This window comes from Silurus aristotelis (genome assembly GCF_946808225.1).
Source record: "Silurus aristotelis genome assembly, chromosome: 9".
Taxonomy (NCBI): Eukaryota; Metazoa; Chordata; class Actinopteri; order Siluriformes; family Siluridae; genus Silurus; species Silurus aristotelis.
The window spans coordinates 16,297,027-16,324,182 of NC_139582.1; the positions used below are offsets into that span (position 1 = coordinate 16,297,027).

At 40.8% G+C, this 27,156-nt stretch overlaps 1 protein-coding gene and 1 long non-coding RNA gene across 5 annotated transcripts in view; one reads left to right on the plus strand and one right to left on the minus strand.

Annotated features, from left to right (window-relative positions):
• tiam2a (TIAM Rac1 associated GEF 2a) overlaps positions 1-27,156 on the minus strand; it is a 72,909-nt gene that overhangs the window by 37,403 nt on the left and 8,350 nt on the right. Inside the window, exons 1-3 of one of the 4 annotated variants that reach the window (XM_083551022.1) lie at positions 19,625-19,821; positions 2,073-2,176; positions 754-1,816 (exon numbers count right to left, since the gene is read on the minus strand). In XM_083551022.1, the coding sequence (XP_083407148.1) occupies positions 754-1,809 (1,056 nt within the window). In that variant the 5' untranslated portion in view covers positions 1,810-1,816; positions 2,073-2,176; positions 19,625-19,821. Of the gene's footprint in view, positions 1-753; positions 1,817-2,072; positions 2,177-4,212; positions 4,363-19,624; positions 19,822-27,156 lie in introns of those variants that run through there. The other 3 variants (XM_083551025.1, XM_083551023.1, XM_083551024.1) reach the window with 3 other exon arrangements.
• LOC310731487 lies at positions 11,496-13,893 on the plus strand. The gene is made up of 3 exons (XR_014535219.1): positions 11,496-11,888; positions 11,925-12,512; positions 12,769-13,893. It is a non-coding gene; the product is annotated as an uncharacterized lncRNA (long non-coding RNA).

The following is a 27,156-nucleotide window of genomic DNA, read 5'->3' on the forward strand; positions in this document are numbered from 1 at the left end:
ATGGATATGGAGTGGACTGTTCCTTTCTCCCTCAGAGGGACCTTCAGGACACTAGTCACCATGCAGAACCAGGTCATGAGCCTCCTGAGAGATCAGAAGTGACCCACAAAATCCCACCAAGCAAATCACCTGTATCACACTTCTCGCACAGCCTTACCACAATAGCACAAAAAAAAAAACCCATCATGAGCACTGACCTGACTGTCCTGATACACAAGAGTGATATAATGCATCTGCAGATCCAATGTTCTACTGATGAAGCCGTCCGGAAAATGTAACATTTCCTTATTCTGGCAAATTCCGGACTTAAAGAGCAAATCCGACACGTGTCCCCGAGGTCATCTTGGCGTTTGCGGTGCACAGATCTGCACCGGTGTGTCGTGAGTTTTATTCGCTAACGCCCCGTGGCTTACTTTGTGCCGACAGCTGGCATGGATGCGACAAGCAATATTGATCACCACATGGGACAAAAACAACAGTGACCACGACGGCACACAGAACAGAGACCCGGCCAAGATCGGGTCAGGACTCTTTATTTACTTTATGTAATTATTATATAGAAATCCTATAACATTTGTCATTTCTGAGGCCAAAACCTTATATCATAGTATCTAAGAAACAAGCTATTTCATGTTGTCACTTGCGCTAAAGCAGCTATACGCATTACTCTCTTTAGTCTCTGCCTCTTTCTCTCGAAGATAAAATCGATTCCCTATAATAAGCTAGAATTTGGCCCACCTTGCTTCCTCTTACCTTTGACTTTCTCTTTCTTCTGGTCAAGCTTCCAGTCCAATTACTGAGCCTTCTCATTCTGTTCCTGATGGCGTCCTTCTTTCCGGCGTTCTCCGTGATGGGTTTGTGTTTGGGACACGGTAACGTGAAGGAAGAGTACTGCCTTAACCCCGAGGCCTCGTCCAGAACAGATTCTTCAACCATGCATACAAATGAGGCTCTGTGTTTGAAAGACATCTGATCTCCAAGCATGAGATCTTTAGCAGAAGGAAACGTGGAGGCCATGGTGGGGTCTAGGTAAAGACGACGAGAAGGCAGGTGCTCGTCAAAATACTCGATGCGCACCGAGGGAAGAGTTTCCGACAGCCGGTTGGGTGAGGCTCCGGTGTCGTCATTGTTCAGCTCTGTACCAGGCCCCCATGGTGAGTCGTACCAGCTGCCTTCAGAACTCAGCGAGCTTCGTTTGCTGGTCTTGGCCATGGAGATGTTTACCGCTGGAGCGGATTCACAACCTGGGGCAGACTCGAGGTTTGACGTGGGGGAAAATTTCAGCAGTTGGACAGAACCTCCATTCTCATCTGGGAGTGTAGAGTTTTTCGAGATCTGGTTAAACTCGACACGAACACTGCCGTCGTTCTTGATTACAACTCTCGGGCTGCTGTAATCTTCCAGTTCCTCCGGTTTGAGCTTCGTCTCGGGTGTCTTGTTCCCATTTACTGCGTGACCGATACAGTCCGGTCCATGTTCCTCATTGAGACCGTTTTCGGACAACGCCATTCCTCGTGGTAGACCGTTCAACTGAGCGCTAATCCTTCTATTTGCTTCTCTTCCATTGGTGATGTAGTCATAATGACTCGACACGGAGAGCTGTGACTTGTGCTGTGACACACAGCTACGTAATTCTGCTTTGGATTTGGAGCCAGAAACCGAAGATCCTGTCCTCCACCAGCCATGAGGTGGCAAAACGTCTTCTTTGGAGGAACGGAGTTTCACTGAATAGGGTTTCTGTCTGTTAGGCAGCGTGAAGCTGCTGCTCCGAGACCCCTGAATGCTGTACTGGCTCTCGGAGTTTCCCATCCCTGACCTGGAACACAGACACAGAGTTCCCATCAGATCTAATCAGTGAGGGTCATCAACCGTTTTCATAAATCATGCCTTAAAAATTTATTTGACGTGGCTTTGATTAGCTTCGATTTAAAATTCCTTACAAGGTGATGAGTTAATTATAAGCATGACAAAAAACTTTGTGTGCGCAGCCTGAAACCAGAGAGAGAAAAAGGGGGGAGAGAGAGAGAGAGAGAGAGAGAGAGAGAGAGAATTCTACCATCTTGAAAACTTACCAGCTCTAGTAATCACAACACGGCAAGAGCTTCACAATCTGAGTATCGATCATCGTCCCTCGTGCCATCCAGCAATCCAACTCATGACCTCTGGTCCAATTCATCTGTTGGATAAAAGAATTAAATAATTAATACAACATGCTTCTTCAAGTTATAAAACATGTCCATCATTCCCACTTATTCCACTTGTGACTTTCATACAAGGACAAGAACTTGTTATACCTTCCCTCATTCTGTCTGTTTTACAGTCAATTTCCCATTCAGACTCTAACCGTCATTCCTAAATCATGTCTTGCCTGAACGGTTGGGAAAAGTATTTGAAAGCTGCCTTTATTTTGCTCTGTGTTTATTTTTAAATGCATAAATTCCAGAGAAGAGGCCAACTAAAGCACTGGCCAGAAAACGCTTGTAAAGCAGTGTTTCCATTTCATTATAAAAAAAAAAAAAAAACGCTCCTACGCCGCACCTCGTACACGGTAACGCTCCGACGCCGCACCTCGTACACGGTAACGCTCCTACGCCGCACCTCATACACGGTAACGCTCCTACGCCGCACCTCGTACACGAACACGCTATGACGCCACACCTCGTACACGGTAACGCTCCTACGTCACACCTCGTACTCGAACACGCTCCTACGTTACACCTCGTACTCAAACACGCTTCTATGTCACACCTCGTACACGAAAACGCTTATATGCTCCACCTCATGTAAAATACCAAATATCAGTTTATCCAAGGACATCTTTCTGTACACATTCAGAAAAAACTGCAAACAATGCAACGCATTTGCATGTAGTTTCAAAGTCAAATTACACTCAAAGCACCTCAAACACCCAACTGTGGGAAAAGCTGGGGACAAGACGAGAAGAACATCTGCTCCTCATACTTCGCTATTTAGCGTTTGAGACACAACAGTGAGGTCCAGCAGAGATCCTAAGAAGCTCACAAACAGTGCAGGAAACGTCTCTGAGCAACCGTCAGTCCCTCAGTCAACGCTCCAATGAATGATTTGGATGATGAGTGTGTGTGTGTGTGTGTGTGTGTGTGTGTGTGTGTGTGTGAAGGGAATGTCTTATTCATGCCTGAATTAAAATATACACCTCCACTGTCTACTGCTGAGACACCAACCCTGGAACAGACCTAAAATAGAACTGAGAATTATTCTTTTATTTTGTCGTCGTAGAGACGCAGACGTGACCAAACAGAGCAGATGTTTCTGTGGAGAACGTCAGTGACTCAGTGTCTTAGGTTGGGTTCCACGTGTGTGTTTCCACTCAAAAAAAGCACTCATTTGTGCCTGAGTCACTCAATGGAGCCGCTGGGGAGAAAACTCTCTTTATCTGAGACTGCTCCTAAAACATGCTCTTAATGGAACAAGGACTTGCTGACGGAGGTCTTGGGTACAAACACATAGACTGAGACTTTGCAAGCTTGAAATCCAAGTTCTCCTTTAGAGTGTTTAGAAGCCAAAATGACCATCAAATGTGCAGAACGCATGAAAATGTATTTTACGCTTCTGATCAAATCTGTAACTTTATATGACCTTCACAACCTTCTCTTTAAGGAAACCCCTTATCAATTATATAGCAATACCAGAACATTCATCTACCACCATCCTAACCACCAGACCTAAAACTTACCCTGGAACCTCAGACCAACCACTGTGCCTGATCACAGCAGCAGCCTAACAAGCACCTGAAATACCAAGCAACCGTCTACAACAACCTGCGTTACCTGTGGCTGCGTATCAGAATGTGTAACGTGTTTGATCCGTGTGCACGTTCCAGGGATTGATTTTGTGGCGTGTTTCCTGTACACTGACTCGACGTTGCTGTTTTGACGTGTCCCCGCAGTCCGGCAGAGAGCGCGTGATGATAAAAACTGCACGTGCAGGAACAGCAAAGTGACGACACGATGCGAAAGCATTTACAGTTAAAACAGTAACTGGTCTGAACAACATACAGCCATAAATCTCCTGCAAACCACCAACAGACTCCAGACCAGCAGTGACACACACCTGTGTGTGAGACGGAATCAAAGCTATACACGCTGCTCTTTATTAAAGCATCCGCTCCTTCATCTAACAAATACAGGCAACAAAGAGAGAGGGATTAAAAAAAATAATATTTTTTCTTACCTCTGTAGAAAAGCTTTTATCTAACCGGACTTTAAGGAAAGAAGGAGAGAGAAATCCAGCTCTCGAACTCATGACTCGGACAAAAAAAGAGCTCTTAGAGAGACAAAGTTAGACTTAGCTCTGACTCACACACACACACACACACACACACACACACACGTGGAAACTCCCACCCTGGTGGTAAGTCTGTGTGACTCTTAATAGCTCAGAGAAGGGAAAGTCTGTAAGAGAAACTCACACTCGCTCAACGGCTCCAGTGTGTTTGGATTTAAAACCCACATAAAAACGGTTTGCTTCACTTTTTTACGTTCACCATCGAGCTCAAGCTCCAAAAGAGCAGGACGGAAAAAAGTGTCGAGACGATGTGTAGGACAAAACAATGCACGTTTTTTAAATTCCTGACTGCATCTGTTAATCCTGCACAGTAACTGAGACTCAAACAGAACATTCATTCAAACACATTCAGTCAAAAAAACTCAGCCGAAAACATCTGCATACTCGACATACTGAGAGACACTGCTCTGTTCATACACACACACACACACACACACACACACTGCATAGTTGGTCTTTTTGGGGATTTTTACACAAATTCAAGAAGATTGATACAAATGATAATTAAAACATGATGGACATGATGAAGAACATCAGAAAGAACATGATACTTAGATTTAAGCTGAAGTATATGATAAGGAACATTAACATGATGATGATGAAGAACATGATGAAACATCATATGGTGGAAGAACATGAAGCTTAAATTTATGGTAATGTATATGATAATGTTAATGAAGATGACAGTAATGATAATGGTGATGATGAAGTAGTACATGTTGAAAATCAAGGTGGAAGAACATGGTTAAAATTTATAGTGAAGTAGACAATAAGCATTAAAATGATGATGATGATGATGATGATGATGATGATGAACAAATATGACGAAGAGGAACATGATGATGAACATGAATATACTGATGATGAACATCATGATAATTAAAATGATAATGGGGAACATTATAAACATTAACATGCTGATGAAGATGCTGCTTAATATTAATATGCTAATGATAAAAAACATGCTGAAGAATAAGAACATGCTGTGGTATTGGACTGAAGAAGCACTCTGACCCTCAGGCTGTGTGAAATCTCAGTGGTGTAGAAGGAGATCAGTTTGGTGTTTACAGCAGACTCATCGCTTGTTGAGTGACTTTTGTAGGAGAATGTGGATTCTGAGTGGAGCTTCACTCAGCAGTAACGATGGTCAGGATGCAGGAGAATGGAGTGGTTTTGTGGGGATTAGTTGGAGCTTTGAGGTCATGTATAAAGCCTGCAGGCTGTCCGGGACACAGAGCTGCACTCTGTGGGCTTAATTAGGTTCTGCACAAAGCGGAGGAACAGCAGCCACTGTGTTCAGTAGATTTGCTTCACAGCCAATTACAGGCCTCCTGATCCTCCTACTGCATTTCTCCACTCAATAATAAAATATATTATATTATAAAAGATGAATGTAGCAGAATGAAAAAAGCAGAAGGTCGTGATTTCTCCATGGTTACTCTACAAAACCCTACAAAAGTCACCTCGATGTTTAATTACAGTATAATAATCAGACCAGTCATATCTCACACGTGCGAACACTGACGTTAAGGCGACCAACATCTGCTTTATCAAAGCTTTCAGAAAGGTAGGGAGTAACTGTGTGTGTGTGTGTGTGTGTGTGTGTGTGTGTGTGTGTGTGTGTGTGTGTGTGTGTGTACGCTGATGGATAAAAATCACAGGCATACATTCCTGACCTTCATATAAGCACAAGGTCACAGAGCACAAACTGGCTCTAATTAATCAATGGTTACATTAGTTGTGGACCTCAGCAGAAGATTGCTATGTGTTTTTTTGAGCATTCCATTCCACATTCAGTCTCATATGCTGTTATAGTAAAATCCACTCTTCTGGGAAGACATTCCACCTTTTGTTTGTGTTTTGTTGAAGTTGTTTCTCAGACTCGAAGCTAGCGGTCTATAGTTATTAAACACTTTATAATTCCAAGATAACATCAGAAACCACAAACTTCACCGCGTACCACATTGAGATTAAAGCTGCAAAATAACTGCACCTGCATTACCTGTTTACATTCTACCGTCTCAAACGTCCAAACCGATCGCATAACGCACACGTCGCAAAACACGCCGAGAAGAAGTGCGTTACCGAGACAATACGCAAACGACGCCATCAGCACTTATACAGTTTCTACACATCAGCAGCAAAATAATTACAGGAAAAACATCCGAATATAAAACAAAAATATCTCTGGAAAAATATAGAAATATATAAAATTAATTACTATAATAAAACACATTTAAAGAGAAATGAGGAAAGTCTACTTCACCGCCAAAACTAATATAAAAAGAAATCATATATAAAAGATTTAATGATTATAAAAATACAATAAATATATATTTATAAAAAATAATAACCAACTTACAATAAGGACATGAAGCCTGATGTAATAACATTTTATTTCTCAGTAGCAAAAATCACAAAATGTTTACAGCATTATGTAAATTAACGAAAAATGCAAATACGCCTCCTGCCATCGTTAACAAATTACAAACTGGTCTCAGGTTGCCATGACAACTGTAGAGTTTCTCCATCCGCTCAGAGTTTACCTCAGCGGGTGAATCGGTCGGGTATTGTAACAACGTTTACATTTTTTTCTTCAAGTTATTCGAGTTTCTGGTTGTCTTGATGTTTTGCTGTGGTAATTTGCATATAGGGCGTGATTGATTGGAAGTCACTCAATGACATCACAATCACAGTTTTACAGATGCAACGAGACAAATACGAGGCATACACAAGGAGTTTAAACATTAACATGCTATTTAACATGTTTATTTGGAAACCAAGTGCTTGGGCCATCTGTGTGTGTGTGTGTGTGTGTGTGTGTGTGTGTGTGTGTGTGTGTGTGTGTGTGTGTGTGTGTGTGAGAGTAGTCTAAACGACGTTATCTAGTCCCAAATTGAATAAGACTGTCGCGTTACAGCTCCACAACAATCAGTCAGAGCTGGAGGAGCCGCTGTGGGATTGAGGCGGGTTAGAGATCAAACGCTTCATCCATCACACCAATCTGACTATCACACACACACACACACACACACACATGGAATGTGTCTGCATGTTAATTAAGGTAAGCTGGTTAGGATCAAGAATGTTTAAAGTTGAAATATAATTATAGCCCTATAACTACAGACTCTGTGATGCACCTCCATGGGACGAGGAACTTTATAAAGCAGAATCATTTGAAGCCATCACAGTGAGAAGAAGTGATGACTCAGCTACGTTTATTTAACCACCATGAAGTCTTTAATCATCTTCTACAACATCGACTGTGTGTATGTGTGTGTGTGTGTGTGTGTGTGTGTGTGTGTGTGTGTGTGTGTGCGTGCGTGTGTATGTGTGCGTGTGTGTGTGTGTGTGTAAAATGAAGCTATTCAGAGTGAATTAAAATCGCTAGTTTAATCCTGAGCGGGCAGCATCTAAGCTGATTAAAGCTCTTAAGAGGACTCCAGGACATGCAGGAGTTTTGTAACGACGCTGAAATACAGTTATGACTTCAAGGGTCATTTTCGATTCCTTTTAGTCCACAGCTCTAAACAACCGAGCAGTTAGTTATCTCCAAAGATTCACATGAAATACTTTGCTGTGCCTCTTGTAAAACTTGAAGATGTTTCTCACTAGTTGGAGATTTCTTTATGATGCAGTTCATCCCAGAGCAGTTGAGTAGAATTGAGGTGCAGTGACTGGGCAGGTGGTTCCATGATAAACACTCCAGACAACTGTTTGCTCTCTAAATAAATCTTAAAGAACTCGGTATGCTTCATCGTCTTGTTCCTATAACCTACACGTATATAATGAGTTCTCCAAATCTAAACAGAAACGTGAGAAGCGGAACGTGACGCAGCTACAAGGTGACAGACTGATGAGAATGAAGTTTGTTGCATAGAAACAAAAGGAACCTGCACGTGTCTCTCAGAATATAATATACACCTTCTGACCAATCACAATCCAGAATTCAGCAGCGTCGTGGTGTGAGATTCTCGCACTGCACTCACACGTTCACACTTGTGAGCAATAAATAAAATCACGTGCTGAAACTTACACGTTCACCAAAAGGGTCAGGTGTTTCACGTTTACACTGCACAGGTCAAAGAGTCGAGCAAATGCAAACGATTTATATTTACTTACCGAAGTTTAGTTACAGGACTGCAACTCATATCAAAAGTTCAGATCTTCTTCACCTTTAGAACACATTTTGGATCCTACTTTAACTTCACACATCACGGCGTTACTACAACCACAGCAGGGCAGGAGTGGTGGAATGAACTTCCTCTAGATGTTCGAACAGCGAGTCTCTGGCTATCTTTAAGCATCGGGTGAAGACCTCTTTGAAGTTGGCTTTGTAAAAATCAAGAGTTGTAGTGTGATTTATATAAAGTTTGTAGTATGGTGTACAAGTGTAGATTTATTCATCGATAGAGACTCGAAGCACTTTTGTACGTCGCTCTGGACACGGGAGTCTGCTAAATGCCACAAATGTAAATGCAAATGCAAATGGATCTATGAATAAATCAACACTGGTTCACCAGACTGCAGACTCAGAATACCAACAGCCTAAAACTCTGCTCAGAGGATTTAAAGCACACTTTCCTTTATTGTAACTCTACACTAACAATCCTGTCAAATAAATTCACAGCGGAAAATGATATACCGTAATTTCCGGACTATTAAACGCACCCAAATATAAGCCGCACCCACTGAATTTGACAAAGATTTTTATTTTGAACATAAATAAGCTGCACCTGCCTATAAACCTGTCTACACTGAAACTAATGAACTTTACACAGGCTTTAATGAAAGACAGTGTCTGTTACACGGCTTGTATCTAAACAGTAGCCTACCAAGAAAGTCATTGTTCACTGTCTTCCTCCTTCCTTTCACAACTATTTCTTTTGGGAGTTTATCTTTTGGCATCGTTGTGCGTTTAAAAATCACCATCGGTGAAGCTTTTCTCCCGATGCCGTGCAGCTCAGAACACAGGTGAAGTGTGTTTTCATGCCCGGTTGTTTTCAGCGTGACGAATGATTCACATTTCCTGTAGACAGTCCGAGTGAGCGGCAGGTCAAACATCAGAGGAACATCATCCATATTTATGATGTGGTGCGGCGCGATTCAGTGGGAGCGCATCTGATTTAATATAAAGACTTTCATTGGTTCACCTGAACCCGTTCTGCAATTTCATTGGTCTAATGTTATGGGGCTCAGTTTTTTGGCTTGAAGTTTATGAAACCGGGAAAAACCCCGGAAAAATCCACTTATTAGCCTCTTCGTTGTTTAAGCCGCGGGATTCAAAGCGTTTGAAAAAGCAGCGGCTTATAGTCTGGAAAATACGGTATATATCTATATATATATTTATTATAACTGGGAATGAGATATAAATGTGGAACGAGATGTTAAAAAAAAGCAGAAAAAAGATGTTGATATGGTGAAGTTAGGAAGTTAAGACATAGATAGATAGATAGATAGATAGATAGATAGATAGATAGATAGATAGATAGATAGATAGATAGATAGATAGATAGATAGATAGATAGATAGATAGATAGATAGATAGATAGATAGATAGATAAAAGACAGACAGACTGATAGACAGACAGACAGACAGACAGACAGACAGACAGACAGACAGACAGACAGACAGACAGACAGATATAGATGAAACAAACTGGGAAAATTGGTGCTAGTTTAAGTGTTTCAGTAAGCTGTAGGTCTTCACCAAGCATTTGAAGATAGACAGTGATCCATCAGTGCCTTAGCTGTTCAGAGATCCACACTACACCACCAAAATGGTCTTTTCAAATCTCTGCACATAGGAGAGTGCTTTCAAAAACACTGTTTCCACTTAATAATAAATCAGGGAGAAAAAAAACAGGTGGAGAAAAAGCTGCATTTGTAAATGGACGTAGGCTGAGAGTCTGTGCTGTGGCAGAGAGAAGGTGTGATGATGCAGGAGAACGTGATCTCGTCTCAGAGCGGTGAACAGACAGAAAAGTGCTGACGCGTCAGTTCTCCTCAAGGACAAGGTTAGGGCATGCTCTGAGAACGCGCACACACACGCACACACGCACACGCACACACACACACACAGGTATATTTACTCAGGAGTGACTATCTTCCACACACACTGCTGAGTGTACTAAGGGAACACCTGCTCGTCCGAACACCTCAGGAGAATTTGCAAAAGTTAAAAGTTAGACAATATGCTTCATCTCTTTACTGATGTTTTCACACCTGACCCCCACCACACACACACACACACACAGACACACTTCAATATGCCAAAAAATAAATATCTCAGTCACTGTTCCCAGCACTGAACTAAACTGGATCAGATCAGGGTTTGATGAACATACAGGACGTACCCGGATGAGGGACACGCTCGGGGATGTGTGTGTGTGTGAGTAACGAGGTCACAGGCTAACACATTTAGCATACGTTGTTGACTTTTACTCAAATATCCCGACAGATGGTTGCAACAGGTGGGGGGGGGGGGGGCAAACAAACAACACAAACATACGATTTCACTCAAAAAGTTCAGGAGCGAAAAAGTGCCAATCTTCACTTTAACTAACTGTGACATGGGACAGATTGTAACACATTACCTCATGATTCGTTTTCTGTAAAATCAATATTGTTTTTAATTATTATCTTAAATATTATTATTATTATTATTATTACATTATTATAACTGTTATTTTGCATTTTTTTATTCATTTATCTATTAATTACTATTATTATACTAATACTATACTATTTGTTTTTTAACTATTCATTAATAAATTTATTTATTATTTTTACTCAATTAACTAACTATTATCTGAATTATTTTGGATTTCTTAAATTTGTATTATTATTTTTTCACATTATTAATCACATTTTTTATTTATTTACCATGTTGCACTTTTTTATTTATTCATTTCAACACCACACTGTGTATCGAAAAAATGTCTAAATATATTTAATATGTATATTTCACATTTTTTTTTATTATTAAATAAACCAATCAACGGCAACCATTTCTCTTTTAGAAAAGTTCGACACAGGACGACGCCTGTTCCACGCCCCTAATACCTTCTTAAGAGCATTTAATAGGATGAAAAAAGTTTAGGATGAGGCATGAAAAAAACATTTCCTGGTAGTGATGAGATAATAAATCTGAGTCTGGGAGAAAAAAATAAAAACGTCTGTAAAGGAAGTGTCTTTATGATAAAGCAGCAGCGTCACGTAGCTGCAGTGAGCCGAGAGGTCATGGAGGACGTTGAGGACAGATGGATGTGCAGCTGGACGAATACGTGTTAAGTGTTTTATGAGCGTTACACAGTAATGGGTGATGTCCTAGATTATTTTTTTTCTCTCTCCTTCCTGGGATGGAGCTTCAGTCCAAAAAAAAACAGGACTCACGACTGGAGACTAAAAACAGCCTCGAGGACAGGAAGCTGAAATCCAAGTCAAAAGGTTGAAGGTTAATAAGAGAGCGAAAGTGAGGAGAGAAGCCTGGAACGGGAAACACACCGCACTTACACAAGCTGATTACAGAGCGTACAGGAAGTCGTGATGAGGTTTTTACGGCTTTCACACTGAGGTTTAAGCTTCAGGACAAAAAGTTGCAGAAAGACACACACTTGTGCTTCTTCTCAGGAGTGCGACGTGACGAGCCGTGACGTTCTCTCCGCTGCTCAGACAGAACCCCTGCTCTTTACCCGTGAGAGCAGTCGTCTCAGCAGCGTCTCAGAGAAGTGTAACGTATCTGCCCCTCGGGAGGGTCTCAGTGTGCGATATTAAAGACCATGCCGAGAGTCCGAGACGAATCCTCAGCTATAACACAGAAACCATGTGAACAATGAAGTCTGAAACCCAAACTGCAAAACTGGAACGCAGCCAAAATCCAAACAATAACCAAACGGGCTTAATTACTATAATAAAGCGCTTTTCCTCTGCGCGTTCCGACACGAGAGCCAGAATCCAAAGTTTTACACAGCGTTATAACGTCGACCCTGAGGGACAGATTTAACGACAGAAACGTTTACGGTTACAGCAGTAATGAAGTAAATGGGAACAAAACCCACCGTGTGTCACTCTGTTAAAAATAACCGATATCATGGGAGAATGATGAAGTGAAACCACACTGAAGTTCAGGAATTCACCTCCACCATCACGTCCTGGAGGTGTTTTATTCCTCTTACACACCAGCAGTGTGTGTGTGTATATAAAAATGCATGTGGTGGTTTTAGATAGTTTCAAGCCTAACGCTGTTCTGACCCACTTGTGTTACAACGTCCACGATTCACTTAGTTTAAAGAGCAAACCGTGAAATTGTGTGTGAAACTGGGCAAATCTGACAAAGACATTTGACGTGACGTACTTTTGACATACGCTTGACGTTGCGACGCCGCAACGAGTCGTTCAATGTGTTTTGAGCGGAGGAACATCGCTGAATGACGAAGAGAGATCAGGAAGACCTTCAACAAACTCGACCCCCGAAAAGTTCTAAAGCGTTCGGCAACTTTTGCACAAGGATCTTTGGGAAACGATCCACACGATCTCACTTCCGCACCCAACCTACTCACCAGATTCGCTTCCCTTCCTGAAGATGAAGCTCGAAGGTCACCGTTTCTAACATTGTTGTGGAGATCTGGCACAAATGTTAGAAGGACACAACCCTAACCCCAGGAGAAGAACGCTGGGAGCACTGTATTGCTGCGCATGGAGACTATTTTAAAAGGTGATCGTGTGTAATGTTGATAATTAAAGTCGAGTCTCGATATCTTTTGATTCCACCTCGTATAGTTCCAGCATCTTCCCGTCTCTAATCATGAGCCTCTAAACAAAATAATTCATCAGCCAGACATGCGACCTGCTTCAACCCTGAACGACCCAGATGTGGATTTGTGCAGTTTTTGTGATCAACTTTTAAAAATCTCTTTTACAAACCCGAAGCTGATCAGGTGTCGAGTTAATGGAGGTGATGAATCGCAGCCAGGCCGAAATCAGCGACGTGAAATGTTACACTACTGTATTCCACTCTGCTCCTCTTACACAGGCGTGTTAACGTGTCCGCTTCGTCACGTCTAAAGCGCACCGGAGCGGAAAGGCAGGGAAGGTCACGTGATTAAAAAACAATAGTAAAAATATCCTTCCAAACAAAGTCGTTTGAGAACTAAGAGGTGCCCATGATTACTGTCTACAGCGCAGTGTCGATTCTGCGCTCTGATTGGTCAAAAAACGAGCCGTTGATTTGTATTTAATAACTGCAGCTCAGCTTTACACTATGCGGCTCATTCACAGGGACTTCACACATACAATGTTTTGTTCGTCATTTCTTTATTTATTTTCAGGGGGAAAACGTTCACACTCATTTCCGTACACTTTCTCTGTAGCTTAGGGTTTTTTTTGCTCGTTCACTTTTAACGACAAAAAAAAAAGAAAAGATGGTGAGGAAATGACCTTCTCACGTAAGTGACGGCAGGAACTGGTCTTTCTCAAACGTTCCACAACTTCAGATCAACAGATCAAAAGATCAAAAGTATCGGAAATGGTTTTTAATGTGGTATAAGTGGAATAAAACGTTTCAAGTCTGGACCTCGATGTGTTTGGTTTTTGTTGACGGGGCAGAATTCTTTTTCTCTTTTAAATTTGTATTTCTTCAGCAACAATTTCATTTTTCTACTTATAGTACTACAGTAAAACCCTGTTGTACGAGCAACCTATAGTACGAGCAAACGGAGATACGAGCAAACTCGCTCGCAAAATTTTACAGTTTCACAAGCAAATTTCGAAGGCACGGGCAAACTCAAGCTGCCGGTTCCCCGTTCTCCGCGGAGGGTCGCATCAGTCGCTTAGTTGATGACGTATCACTCGGTCGCTCTCATTGTTCAGTGCAGCAAAAACTTTTTTCAAAAATATTTTTATTTCAATAAAAATCTTGAAAAATGTCTCCCAATAAAATCAGAGATGGTGCTGTGAAAACTAAAGTAAATAGAATTACCATGGAAACCGAGGAGGTTATGAGCGTGTTGCGCGTCTCACACTCGCAATCAACCACTACCTCATGAGTAAGTGTTAATTTATATTTACATTACGGTCATTTGCGGTGTATTTGTTTGTTAAAATAGGCTACAAATAATTTATAAGTGCAGAAATAAGCGATCGGATGAGATCTCGGAACGGATTAAATCACTTTTACATTCATTCTTGTGGGGAAAATCAGTTTGAACGTACGAGCAAATGGACCTACGAGCATTTTTCAAGAACTAATTATGCTCGTACAATGGGGTTTTACTGTATTGTTGTGTTCCTTATTGATCAGAATATAGAAGGAAAATTAAGGCTGCATCCTACTGTTTCAGGATCGCTTTCAAGTGTTTGTTCTTTTGTGATGTATCTTTGATGTTTATTTGACTTATTAATTTTATTATTATTTATTTATTTCCAATTTTTACGCTTATTGTTATTATTATTATTAATATTATTATTATTATTAATTATTATTATTATTATTAACACTGATGGAACTGTAAGGAATGGACATGAGATGGACAATGAGATAAGGATGAAGTTTTCACTTTGCTTCTGTTTTCTTCCTCATGATGTTTCAGGGAGTTTTTCCTTCACCACTGGTGCAATCATTAGGAATAAACGTACAATTATGAGGAACAAACGTATGCATTTTTTTTGACTTCTTTATCTCTGTAAAGCTGCTTTGAGACAATGTTCATTGTTTAAAGTGCTCCACAAATAAAAATAAAATGAGTAGCGTTTATATTGTGCTGCGTTGTTTTTTATGTATTCATGCCTAGATCTGAACGATGTTGCGGATCTCGGACTCTAATCTCGGCTCGGGGGTCTATTCCTGGTGTGTCATTGGAGAGGCTTTATGTTAATCCGTCCACGGTGTTGATGATGCACCAGAGATTGCGATGTTTTCACGATGGACATTATCGCTGTTTCCAGCAGAGTTTTTCAGTGAAACGTTTCCTCTGGCGTTTTCTCATGCGGTCTGCAGCGTTTGCTCGTTGTTAAAGGGTCAAAGGTCAAAGTGTCGGCGCTGTCCCACCATGCCTCACAAACTACAGGCCTTTTGTTGAGGCTCCACCAAGAGGCGTTCACACGGGAGTGGAATTTTACAGAGGGCTGTTTAATGATTACGGACAATCCCGTTTTTATATCGATGAATTTACCACACACACACACACACACACACACACACACACACACACACACAACAACAGTGTCTGCATGGTGGTACGTCTATTTATATCTAACTGTGTATTTACTTTGTTTACATTATTAGAAAGTGACGAATGATGGACCTGATTCCTGTGGTTCCTTCAACTGATCAATGAAATATCGATATGATATTAATATTATGATACACGATTCCACAATACACTTTTCTGAGATATCGTCTGTTTTTTTACATATATCCAGATACTCGTTCTTTCTTGCAGCTCCTGAACTTGTTTTACTCCATTTGTCCCGGTTAGATCCTAATCCCTGCTGTGAAGAGGAAATCTCTCACGGTTCAGTCCTTTACCCCAGGGGTCGGAGCATCTAATAACCAGGCTGGAGTTATTTTTAGGGTACCGTCTGAGATGCCTGCTGGTTCTGATGATCTGTTAGGTGGATTGTTGGGAAATTTTAATTATCGCTTGTGTTGTTTTTTTTTTTTTAGCGAGCTCTGCCGGACCATGGACGTGAGGGACCAGAGACGTGAGGAGACAAGGAGGCACAGAGGAGAACTTTTTCAATAAGTGTGTGGTTCAGGATCTCCATCTGGGTTGTGTGTGCACGTTTGATTAAATTTAGTGTGTGTGTGTGTGTATGAGAGTGAAGGCCAGCTGGACTCAAGCCCATCAATCACTGCTCTGATTAGACATTAGTGTGGACGATTAAGCGTCGAGTCGAGTCGTGAAAGGAAAACAAACATGGAGGATGATTTTAGCCTTCAAATCAACCAAAACAAACAACATCCCAAACATAACGGTGCCACCAAACCTTTTCTTATATTTAATAAAGTGTACACAGTGAGAGAAATGATATGCTGCTGCGCTTCAACAGAGCGAACGCCGAGTTGCCAAACGCGTGATGTCCAGACATGTTCTGATTACCGCGGTATAAAGCTGAATAACAGACACGACTCAAACAAACAAAACACGGCGCTGCGTGAATAAAAGAAGAAATAAAAACCATTGCTGAGCTCAAAGACAATCGGGTATAATCCGTCTTCTCGTCTCCCACCGGTGTTTAATCTTCATTTTCGTTACACAGCTGAGGAGGACACGCGACGTGACGTGACGTTAAAAGGACGCAAATTAGATTTAAATCCCGGCATTTCATCTTTTCCAGGCGTTCGATTTGTCGCCGTTTTAGGGGTGACGACCCGAACATGCTTCCATCTGCTCGCTCTGGCACTAACCCGCTCTCCGGCTCTCGCTTTTGACGCTCGATTAGCAGGTGACATTAGCGTACAAGGGGGAAGTCGAGACGCTCGGACTCTCAGTGAGCGCTCTTTCCATCTTAATTTACCACAAAAGGGTCAGACACCTTTTTATATTAATGCGATTTTTCCAATACGTTGCTCTGGCAACCGGGTTTCTCATTCACAGGGACGTACGTGTACAGCAGATGCTCCACATAAACGCCTTAAAAACACATTTAAAAGGAGTCTCCAGTGTTAGAGGTTCGTCAGACCTGAAGGCAAAGCCGTAACGAGATGTTTTTTTACGTAAATATGCTTCATGAAAAGATACAGGAGCTCATAGTTTGTGTTTTTCAGTCTCATGACACTCAGGAGATGGAAAAAGAGAGACACTGGTGAAGAAAAGAGTTCATAACTGTTTTTGGTGAGACTCTTTGGTCACATTGTCAATGTGTGTGGCTCCAATTCTCACTCTTAAACACCAGTTTGCTGCTGGATATGTAACAGAGCATCTGTGTGGTGTGGAATTATGGGAGAACAGGAACAGGAAGTCGACTACACTGGTCATTTGCTTGTCTGCTTGCTGCTGGAAGCACACCAGCCTATGTTCACCTGCTTTATATAGCCTCTCTCTCTCTCTCTCTCTCTCTCTCTCTCTCTCACACACACACACACACACACACACACACACACACACACACACGGCTGTCTACACACAATAATTCAGCCACGGATAAATATAATCATACCCTTAAAAAAAAGGACCGGAATGTTAGACACTGAGTTATTATGTCCAGACGTACGGAGAAGAAAAATGTTAAGAAAGAAAGAAGAGAAAGATACTAAAATGTCTTGATTTTTAGGAATATCACTCAAGTACGGTTTTCTAGAGTGTTTTTTAAGGCAACTTTAATTATACTAATAAAACAGTCCCTCCTTCTGGGGGCCATTTATTTATTTATTTATACAGTTATTATGGAGAAACTCCAGAAGATATCGCAAGATACAGATGTGAAGCCGACACTCGAGACTCCTTCCATTAACACATTTCTCGTTCCTCAAACCATCATCATACACGTCCAGACTTCTGATCTGTTACTAAAGAAACTGTAGTGCTTTAAAACAACAATCTTTAAACCTTTAGAAAACGAATCAACTCGCGCTGAGGGTTGAGGGATTTGGGATAAAAATAGTGCCGAGTAGTTTACATTCGAAAAAGTTGAATGTTCATGTGCAGGAAAAACACTGCAATTTACAAAGCTGTGGTTTCAAAAGTCGTATTTCTAGTGCCAGTGTCCTTTAAAAGTTCATCTGCCTCGCATGCGCCCGAGATCCGAGCAGCCACGACAACTCTCCGACGCGATTTCCTGCACAAACACCACTTCTGTGAGACATTAAAGCAATAATAAATAACCCGTGTTTCACTCCATGTGAGTGGGGTTTTGTTCTCATGACGGATCTCCTGGTGCCTGATGGCATGTCTGGGCCTTGTTCCTGCAGCCGCCGGGTGTTTGCTCTGTCTCCTGCACTACGATATGCTTCCAGGGGTCTTTGTGTTATTGCTGAACCTGACACCACACCCTGCCATTAGAGAACCTCCTAAACATCACACGGCTCCATTCTAACAGGACGAGGAGGAGGAGGAGGAGATGGGGGGGGGGGGGTTACTCTTATCCCTGCCTGGTGGAGATGATATTTAACACCGCTCACATTTCTGTACTCCAGTAACCTTGAAATAATAAAGTGGACAGACATAAAAATAGAAAAATCCTAACCGAGTGTTCGGCACTGATTGGAGACGTGTGAATGAACTGAAGGTTTGTTTACGGCTTAGATTTTCTTACATTAGTTTATTTAACCTTTATTACACTATTAACAATAAAGGGCTTCACAACAACACACAAACGCTTCAGATCTGATTTACCAAACGGCTGAAAAAAACAACAACAACAACAACAACAACAACAACAACAACAGTACAGAAACCTGATTCTGGCAGGTAGAAAAATATGAATATTTTAATTTTTTGGTAGGAATTTTGTTTTGAATTAGCACAAGATTCTAAATTAGTATCTATGAAGTCTCAAACATAATTCAGAAGAGTAAAAAGAGTCGGAATTATGAATTATTCCGAAAAGACAGACCTTCAAAATAATAATCTGGACTATTTATATTATATTTTAATCTTTAGTCTTTTTTTTTTTTTTTAGTCTTTAAAGCCCTATTTAAAGAAACATAAATAATACTAAAATCACAAATAAGACAAGATAGTAACAAAATATTTACAAAAGAGAAAAAGAAAACTTTATAAACCTGTTTACAAAACATTTATACAATAAAACTATTTAAGGTCTTTTTTTTTTGGTGTCAAATGAACCGGAACGAGTCAAATAGTCGGATTCAGTGATTCACTGCATTTACTAATGATTCTGGTTAAAAAAAAATTATTTTTTTTTGTTAACATACGTTTAGAAGGTTTGTCGTGGACGCGCGCACACGCACGAGCATCCGCGTGCACATACACCCGCTCACTCACTCGCGCACGCGCTCACACGCTCTGCGCAAAGGAAACAAAGCGCGGCTCAGGAAACGCCAAATACACCGCTTCTGTCAATCCGGATTATTTTATTCTGATTATTTGTGTCGAACTGGTTCACGCGCAGCTGTTAGTAAAAACACTGAACCCAAACGATATAATAAACACTTAAAAAGTCTGACCGCGCGCGCGTTGTATTTATTTGTAAAAAAAAAAAAAAAAACGTCCGAGCAAATAAACCGAAATAATTCCTCAGAACAAACTTCAGAAGATGTTCATCAAATTTCACTTCCAGTTTAGATTTTAACTCTAACAATCCTCACTGCAAGAAATAACTCTGCTTCACTCACCGAATCCTGCCGCAAATCCGGAGCAAAAAAAACCCCAGTTCTCCTGTTTATTTCCCTCTTTTATTCCCGTCCTGGTGCTCTGTTCTTGGAGAACATCTACAGAACTTCAGCTTCACCTCAGACCACCTCTCCGGAGTTCAGCAGTATTCCCTGAAGTTCCTCACGTTCTCTCTGAAGGATTAAACACTGAGCACCGACACCACGTGTAGCGCCATGACCACGCCCTCAACATGGTAGACAGCGCCATCAGCCAATCAGACCGCAGCTCTCTTAGCTCATTAGAGGATGTGTAAAGAAAAGCCAATTAAGGACAAGGAGCTCGTGACAGTCAGTGGGTGATATTTATATACAGTATAATATAATTTTGGATCGGATATTTATAGAGAATAAACTCGAAGCCGTGATTCTGTTCAGGTCTGATTAATAATATTCAGAATGGTGTTTGGACCAGATGTTCTGCAAAAAAATACAGCCACTAAAACCTGCAGGCCAGGCTAGATATCCATCATAAATGAGTTTGGAGATCAAAACCTTGATCAGATGTGATCAAAAACAGCGGACAACAGCGTTTTTTCCTCTCAGTCTACGTCGACACCAGTCCAGATACATTTGAAAAATGGCGTTTTTCATCTAAAAACGAACTGCGTCCACACTTTCGTTTTCGATGGTTTCCCACAAGAAACTCATTTTCCACTAAAAAGCCTGAAAACTGCACACGAGCAAATCAAAGTTTTCAAATGTTTTCACTGTGGAGAACGTTTTTTAAAAAGATACATTTTTCTTGACTGCCAACAGCTCCTCAGTGTGGACGGAAGACCATAAAACGGAGAGGAAAATACGCATTTTTAAGCGAAAACCTGTGGGCGTGGCTTATTTTGTGCGAAGTTACGGAGGAGGAGATTAATACCAAAAACCATAGCGGTGATGCCGAACAAAACAGTACAATCTCCTTATTTTTACGTGCTTACTATTACCATTCTAACTTCAAAAACGTTAACGTACTATAATTTGCATAATTATGCAAATTAAGAGTCTGTTTTTAATTATTGAGTAGAATTTATTTCTTCACTGAAAAACATTACTGTACTCACTACATAGTGCAGACTTTTAGCATTTCTTTCCCTGAAGTAGCCATTTTAGGAAACGTACCATAAAATGTACATGCAAAACGCACGGTAGACGTCTACAGAATACCCATAATGCATTTTTTTTGTCTGTTTATTGTATAAATGTGTGTATTTTGTCTATTGGGTAAGTATGCAGAGCTTGGAGAACACAAACACTGTGTGTGTGTGTGTGTGTGTGTGTGTGTGTGTGTGTGTGTGTGCTAGTCTGAGGTTCTACCACTGGACCGGTCTCCAATTATGTGCGATGGACTTTGACATCCTGCCCACTCAATCCTCAATCCTGAAACGATGCAGCCGTGACGAGGAGACACGCAGGACGTGTTTAGGACACGTGTCGCCTCACTGAGGACACGGCCACGGTCACGGTGTGTGTTAACATGCTGATTAACAATGATAAAAAAAAGTGCTGTTACTCTAACAAGCATCACCATGTGGCATGTGCCACAAGCATTCACGTTTATCTAATAGGCATGAAAATAGGGTCGTCATGGCGATTTAGTCACGTGACAGGTAGAGGATGGGATTGTTGAGCGGTGCGGCTTGTTATTTTCACTCCGCTGTCCAGACATTAGCACCAAAACAACAATTGATTGCCGTTCTAATTTAGTGTGATAAAATACAAACGGCTGGGGGGAACCGCGCACGTGTGTGTGTTTATGTGTGTGTGTGTGTGTGTGCACGGAAAACGTGAAATAAAAGCCCTCTAATTTCACACTTCCCTTCTTCTGTTTCTCCACACCGCTCCTCTACAGCGATGGCTGCTAATGAATGTTCACAGAGGTGAATGAATTTTAATAAAGCGTGTTTCTTCGGACACGTTTACACTTAATTAAAGAAAACGTGTCTTCAGGAAAAACCCGGCTTTCCTGCGACACTAGACTAAACAGAAGTGAAGGAGGTAGCAGTGGAAAGAACCTGGAAGGAAAATGAAACACCAGAGAAAACAAGAGAAACAGCTAAAAAAAAAATTTATGTAGAAGATCACAAGCAGAACGAAGCTCTTCATAAACCAAAAGCTAAAGGTTTTGTACATATATCTACAGTTCATCTTCTACTATAAGGGTTTTATGCTGGTTATGATGGAAACTCAAAATGAAAACCTTTGTAACCACTTCACTTCCTGTGATGTTCCTGTGAGGAACCTGGAGAACCTGGGATAGAAAACTAAACACAGGAAAGAACACCTGAAGGCAGAATCAAAACATGAAACCTGGAACTGCTTTTCTTAAAACGTTCCACATTGAGGATCAAACCATCTCAATCTCAACGATCCTACACGAGTTCCACATCACAGTGACATCCAAGACACATGTTCAAATGCTGACCACGTCACAAACATCCATGACTGGAGGACAAACAAGCAAAACATCGTCCTCTCTCCTTCTTTATTTAAAAAGACCAGAGTGGATCTCTGAGCTCGTGTATGTGGAAGAGGGCAGATAGCGCTTTCCTCTGAGTGCTCTACACATCACCAGGAGCAACTCAAATAACTCAAAAGAGAAAATCTGAATCAGGACTCGAAAAGTGAACAAACGACCAGAGAGAATTTTATTTATTAATTTTTTTATGTTTTGCTAACAGTAATAATATTAATTTACTAGATAGAAATATATAGAATCAAGTATTTGCTTTCATTTATTTATTTATTTATTTATTTATCAAATTGATTATCATTTTTAAATGTTTTCTTAATCAGACAATTGATTTATTGCTATGAAGCTCATTTTGTTCAGAAAATTGTCTTTTTAGTGCTATGTCTTCTAAATAAATCAGTTTTTCATGATGGTCCGTGGACAAACGAATCAGAACCAGCAGCTTTCTGTAAAAAACTTTTTTTTGTTTGTTTGTTTGTGAAAGAACAAAAATCGTGCTCGCAGTGAACAAACTAGAGGTTTTTAAAAATAAAAGGTAGGGGGGTGCAAACTTTTGCACTCAAATGTACCTGAGTGCAGCTTTTTTTTTTCCTGAAGATCACAGTGAAAAAGATAAAAAAAAAGAAGCTGAACAATGTTTAGTTTAGTTTAGTTTGAAAGTTTGTACACCCCAAAAGTTTCTGATTGAAGAAAAAAACGTAAATCTGTTTCTTCACAGTTTATATAAATATCTATATAAACAGAGGTCCTGGAAGTCGCAATGTTTCAATCGTGAGCTACAAGAGGTCGAGTTTGACATCTGATGGAGTTTAAACTACAATGGTAGAAGATACTGAAGAGAATGTGGGAGTGTATATAGATATAGATATATTTGTGTAAAAAAAGGCCCAGCTGTGAAGCACGACACAATACACAAGCGTATAAACTGTGTTTCTTTGTTGTCTTCGTTTTTCCCCTGAGGGTGTTTAGACTGTTTTGGACTGCGTTGTGAGTGTGTTTGGTGGTGTTTGATTGTGTTGTTTGATCGTCTCAGGTTTCACGAGAGTCACTGCCTGTGCCTCGACACTCTGCGACTCTCTTTGTGTTTCTTCGTGAATGAACAATCGCGTTTTTTCCCCCCCTCGTGTTGGGAGTCGGCGTGTTTCCGAGCCGCCGAGGCGTTTAGCCGTTGCTGTGTCAACACCGATATTTGTTTGAGGTCAGAATGATTAAAGTAACGCCCGAGCAGCACCTGCTGCAACACCTGTGAACGTTTCAGGATGAGCGAGGTTCGAGTCAGGGATCTTTCATTCTGAACAAATTCAAATGTATTCACTCACAGAAACTTTACTAATACAACAAAACGTCTAATTAGACCACACGCGAGAAATACAGAACAAACCCGGGGAACTTAATTACAACTAAAAAAACACTTACAGCAACGTCTCCATGGCAACTTACTGAACAGTATAATCACGTGTACACAAATGAACGTGTTATTTATTCAAAAAAATTTATTATCGCTTACATTATAGACGCGAGAAACATTTCTAGCTTTCTTTTTCTCAACAACCTCTGTTTTTACTCTGTTAATAAGTTTATAATAAGCAATAATAGAAATGAGGACAAGATTTACCTTTGGCATTGGAGACTCCTTCCGTCAACGTTAAACAAGTTCAATCACAAAAACCCGTCAATACGTTATACAGTAATCTACCGTTTTACCGCCGTTCGATTCTCACGTTTTATCATTTGCCAAGTAGTTTGGAAGATTTTTCCGGTCTCTCGCGGAGAGCACGATAGACCAAAACACTTACAGGGAATAGTTTTTAGTTTGGTGAAATGGTGAAATAATATAATTTATTAATAAAAATATTATAAAAAATTAAGTGAAATGTTAATACAGTACTGTACTGTATACACAAAATAGTTTATCACTTTTTTTTCCGTTTAGCGCGGGCGATTTTGGAACGTAACCACCACAAGCAAATAAATATGAATATCAGAATTATCATCTCGCAACGTTCCTGGGAATCACACCGGTGGCTCATAGCAGTTCCAGCTGAAGTGATGAAGGAAATACAACAAGGTTTATTTCCTAAATGAATACCAAGAGCAATGTGAGGATTAAAATCGCATTACAAAACTGTGTTTTGGGGACCTGCGGAAAACGGCAGGAATATATCTAAAAGAGTGCAAATGCTTTGTCGCTCCAACTGTACACTAGCAGGGTGCAGCAATGTACCTCTGAGCTTTGGTGTATTTTTGTATCTTCTTGTTTGTACGTCTTGAAGATCGTTTCTGCACCACTAGTGAGAGAAAATATCAGGATGTAAATTTAAAGGTACATTCCTGGTGCAGAAACGATCTTCAAGACGTACAAACAAGAAGATACAAAAATACACCAAAATACACACATTGCTGCACCCTGCTAGTGTACAGTTGGAGCGACAAAGCATTTGCACTCTTTTAGATATATTCCTGTACCTTGATTTTTCTGTGTGTGTGTGTGTGTGTGTGTGTGTGTGTGTGTGTGTGTGTGTGCACATTTCTATAAGTCCTGTGTGTACGGGTAAGGAATGAACTTTGCTCAGAGTTGAGGCAAAGCCTTAAAATGTAAACAGTGCATGTGGATAATGTCTCTGGATGAAGTGTAGACCACCATCGTACCTCAGACACACAAAACCGGGTGGTCCTGCATCACCTTCTCACACCATTCTGTCATGCTTATCACATCTCTGTGACTCGCTTGGTGCTCCCTATGCACACTATCACACACAGCGTTCACAAACTAAGCTCTCCACACACTCCTATTTTCGGCAGCACTGCTCATCGGGGAAGAAACCCTCATGGCTGAGTGCCAGATTCGGTTTCTCATTTTCACCACTGCTGTCCGGGGAAAGCTTCCTGCCTGTGTGTGTAAATGTGTGAAATGAAGTAGGGGAGGAGAAGGATGGAGGAACAGCACTCGGTTAGACTGAGCATGAGCTGCTCCTAATCAATACAACGAGCTGAGGAAAGGGAGAGGAGAGGAATAACCTGAAATGCCGATCCACACTGACTCATAAAATCCCTGTCGCAGTGGGAATAGTGAGTGAGAGAGAGAGAGAGAGAGAGAGAGAGAGAGAGCGCACCATGCTGCCTCAGCACTCCACTCATACACTCCCTTTCTCGTTTTTATTCTTCACCTAGGAAACAAAGAGAAGGTACTGAATAATAGGGCATTAGTGCCACTCAGTCTTCCCTACAACCAAGAAGCTTCTCTTCACATCCACTAAAATAAGATTTGGAGCCATTTGGAGACTTCTCTACATTTGAAAACTGAGGTTTAGCTCCAAAAACATAAAAAAAAATATTTTGCAGTGCCTTCTAGGCTAAGAAACCAGATGTAGTACAGTAAGAAAACCCAGAATACCCAGAATAATTCTCCACTAGTAAGGGGGGTGGGGGGTAAAAAAAAAAAAAAAAACGTAGTGTCCTTTAGGCTTCCCTAAATGCAGGAAAATGAGATGAAATGCCTTGTAGGTGTCTACATCAAAGGGGAAAAATATAAAGTGCCCTATTGGCTTTCCTGCGCCCTCATAAATGAGCTGTAGTGCCCCTTGGTTTATCCTACATGTAGAAATATGATGTAGTGCCCTATAGGCTTCTCTTCACATCACAAAGATTTGGTGCCCTATAGAATTTCCTACATTTGACAATTCTTACAACATACTAAATGTTTTATAGGCTTCCCTCATCAACAAAAACAAAAAGTTGTAATCTCGGATATGTTTTCCTATATGTAAGAAAACCAGATACAGCACTTTGCACATTTCTCAAAATAAATAAATAAGAGATGTAGTGCCTTTTAGGCCTCCCTACATGCAGGAAATGTACATGATATGCCTTGTGGGTTGCTCCACAGCAAAAGAGAAAAAATATAAAGTGCCCTCCCTGGCATCCAAGAAAATGAGATTTAGTGCCCTATAGGCTTTGGCGCATGCAGGAAATAGACACGAAATGTCTTGTAGGTGTATTAGAGGAAAAGATATAAAGTTCCCTACTGGCTTCCCAACATCCAAGAAAATTATATCTAGTGCCCTATAGGCGTTCCAACATGCAGGAAAATAAGATGTAATGGCTTTTAGGTGTCGTTACATCAAAAGGGAAAATAATATATTGTCCAACTGTCTTCCCTGCACCAAAGGTATTGAGATACAGTGCCCTATAGGGTTTCCTACATGCAGGTAAATGAAATCCTGCACTATCCTGATGGGCATGATTACCAAACTAAAACTCCACGTTAAACAAAGTGCAAACAAAGTGAACAGAGGCATTTGGACAAGATGCTGATGACAATGAAAAGCGATATGTAATCATTCACGTGAGTATATATATATATATATATATATATATATATATATATATATATATATATATATATATATATATATATATATATATATATATGACGTAAAAGTGAAATGAAATAAATAGCTAACTCAATCGATTTTATATCAGTATCATCCTTCGTGTCATGAGACGCGAGCGTATCCCGAGTGTTTATCCCCTGACGACAGATGTCACTTCCTGCCTTGGCTTTCAGAAAGGATCAAGTCTCGGTTTTCCTTTTTTTTACGCATCAAGGAGCGAATTGTAATGGTCAGACGAGGCGAGAGGCTACAGATGTCCGCAGTCATTAATAAACATGATGTTGAATAATTAAATCCAGTAAGTGGGAGGAATATTGATGCACTAAACTGGTGGAGCAGATTGGAGCAGCCACAGGGGAGGAGAAGAACGAAACGTTGCTAAATGTCACGGCTAACAGAGAACGACAGAGAGAGAGAGAGAGAGAGAGAGAGAGAGAGAGAGAGAGAGAGAGAGCGAGAGAGAGAGAGAGAAAATAAAGTTGGGGAGGGAACGACTGTTCATAGCCGCCATAAGCAAAATGTAATTGTTGTGAAATCGCTATCGAAAAAGCTCGGAATGTGCGTTTACAGGAAACTACATGAGTTTGGTGTAGAAACAGTAACGCAGTCATTAAACATGTGAAAAACGGCAAAGAGAC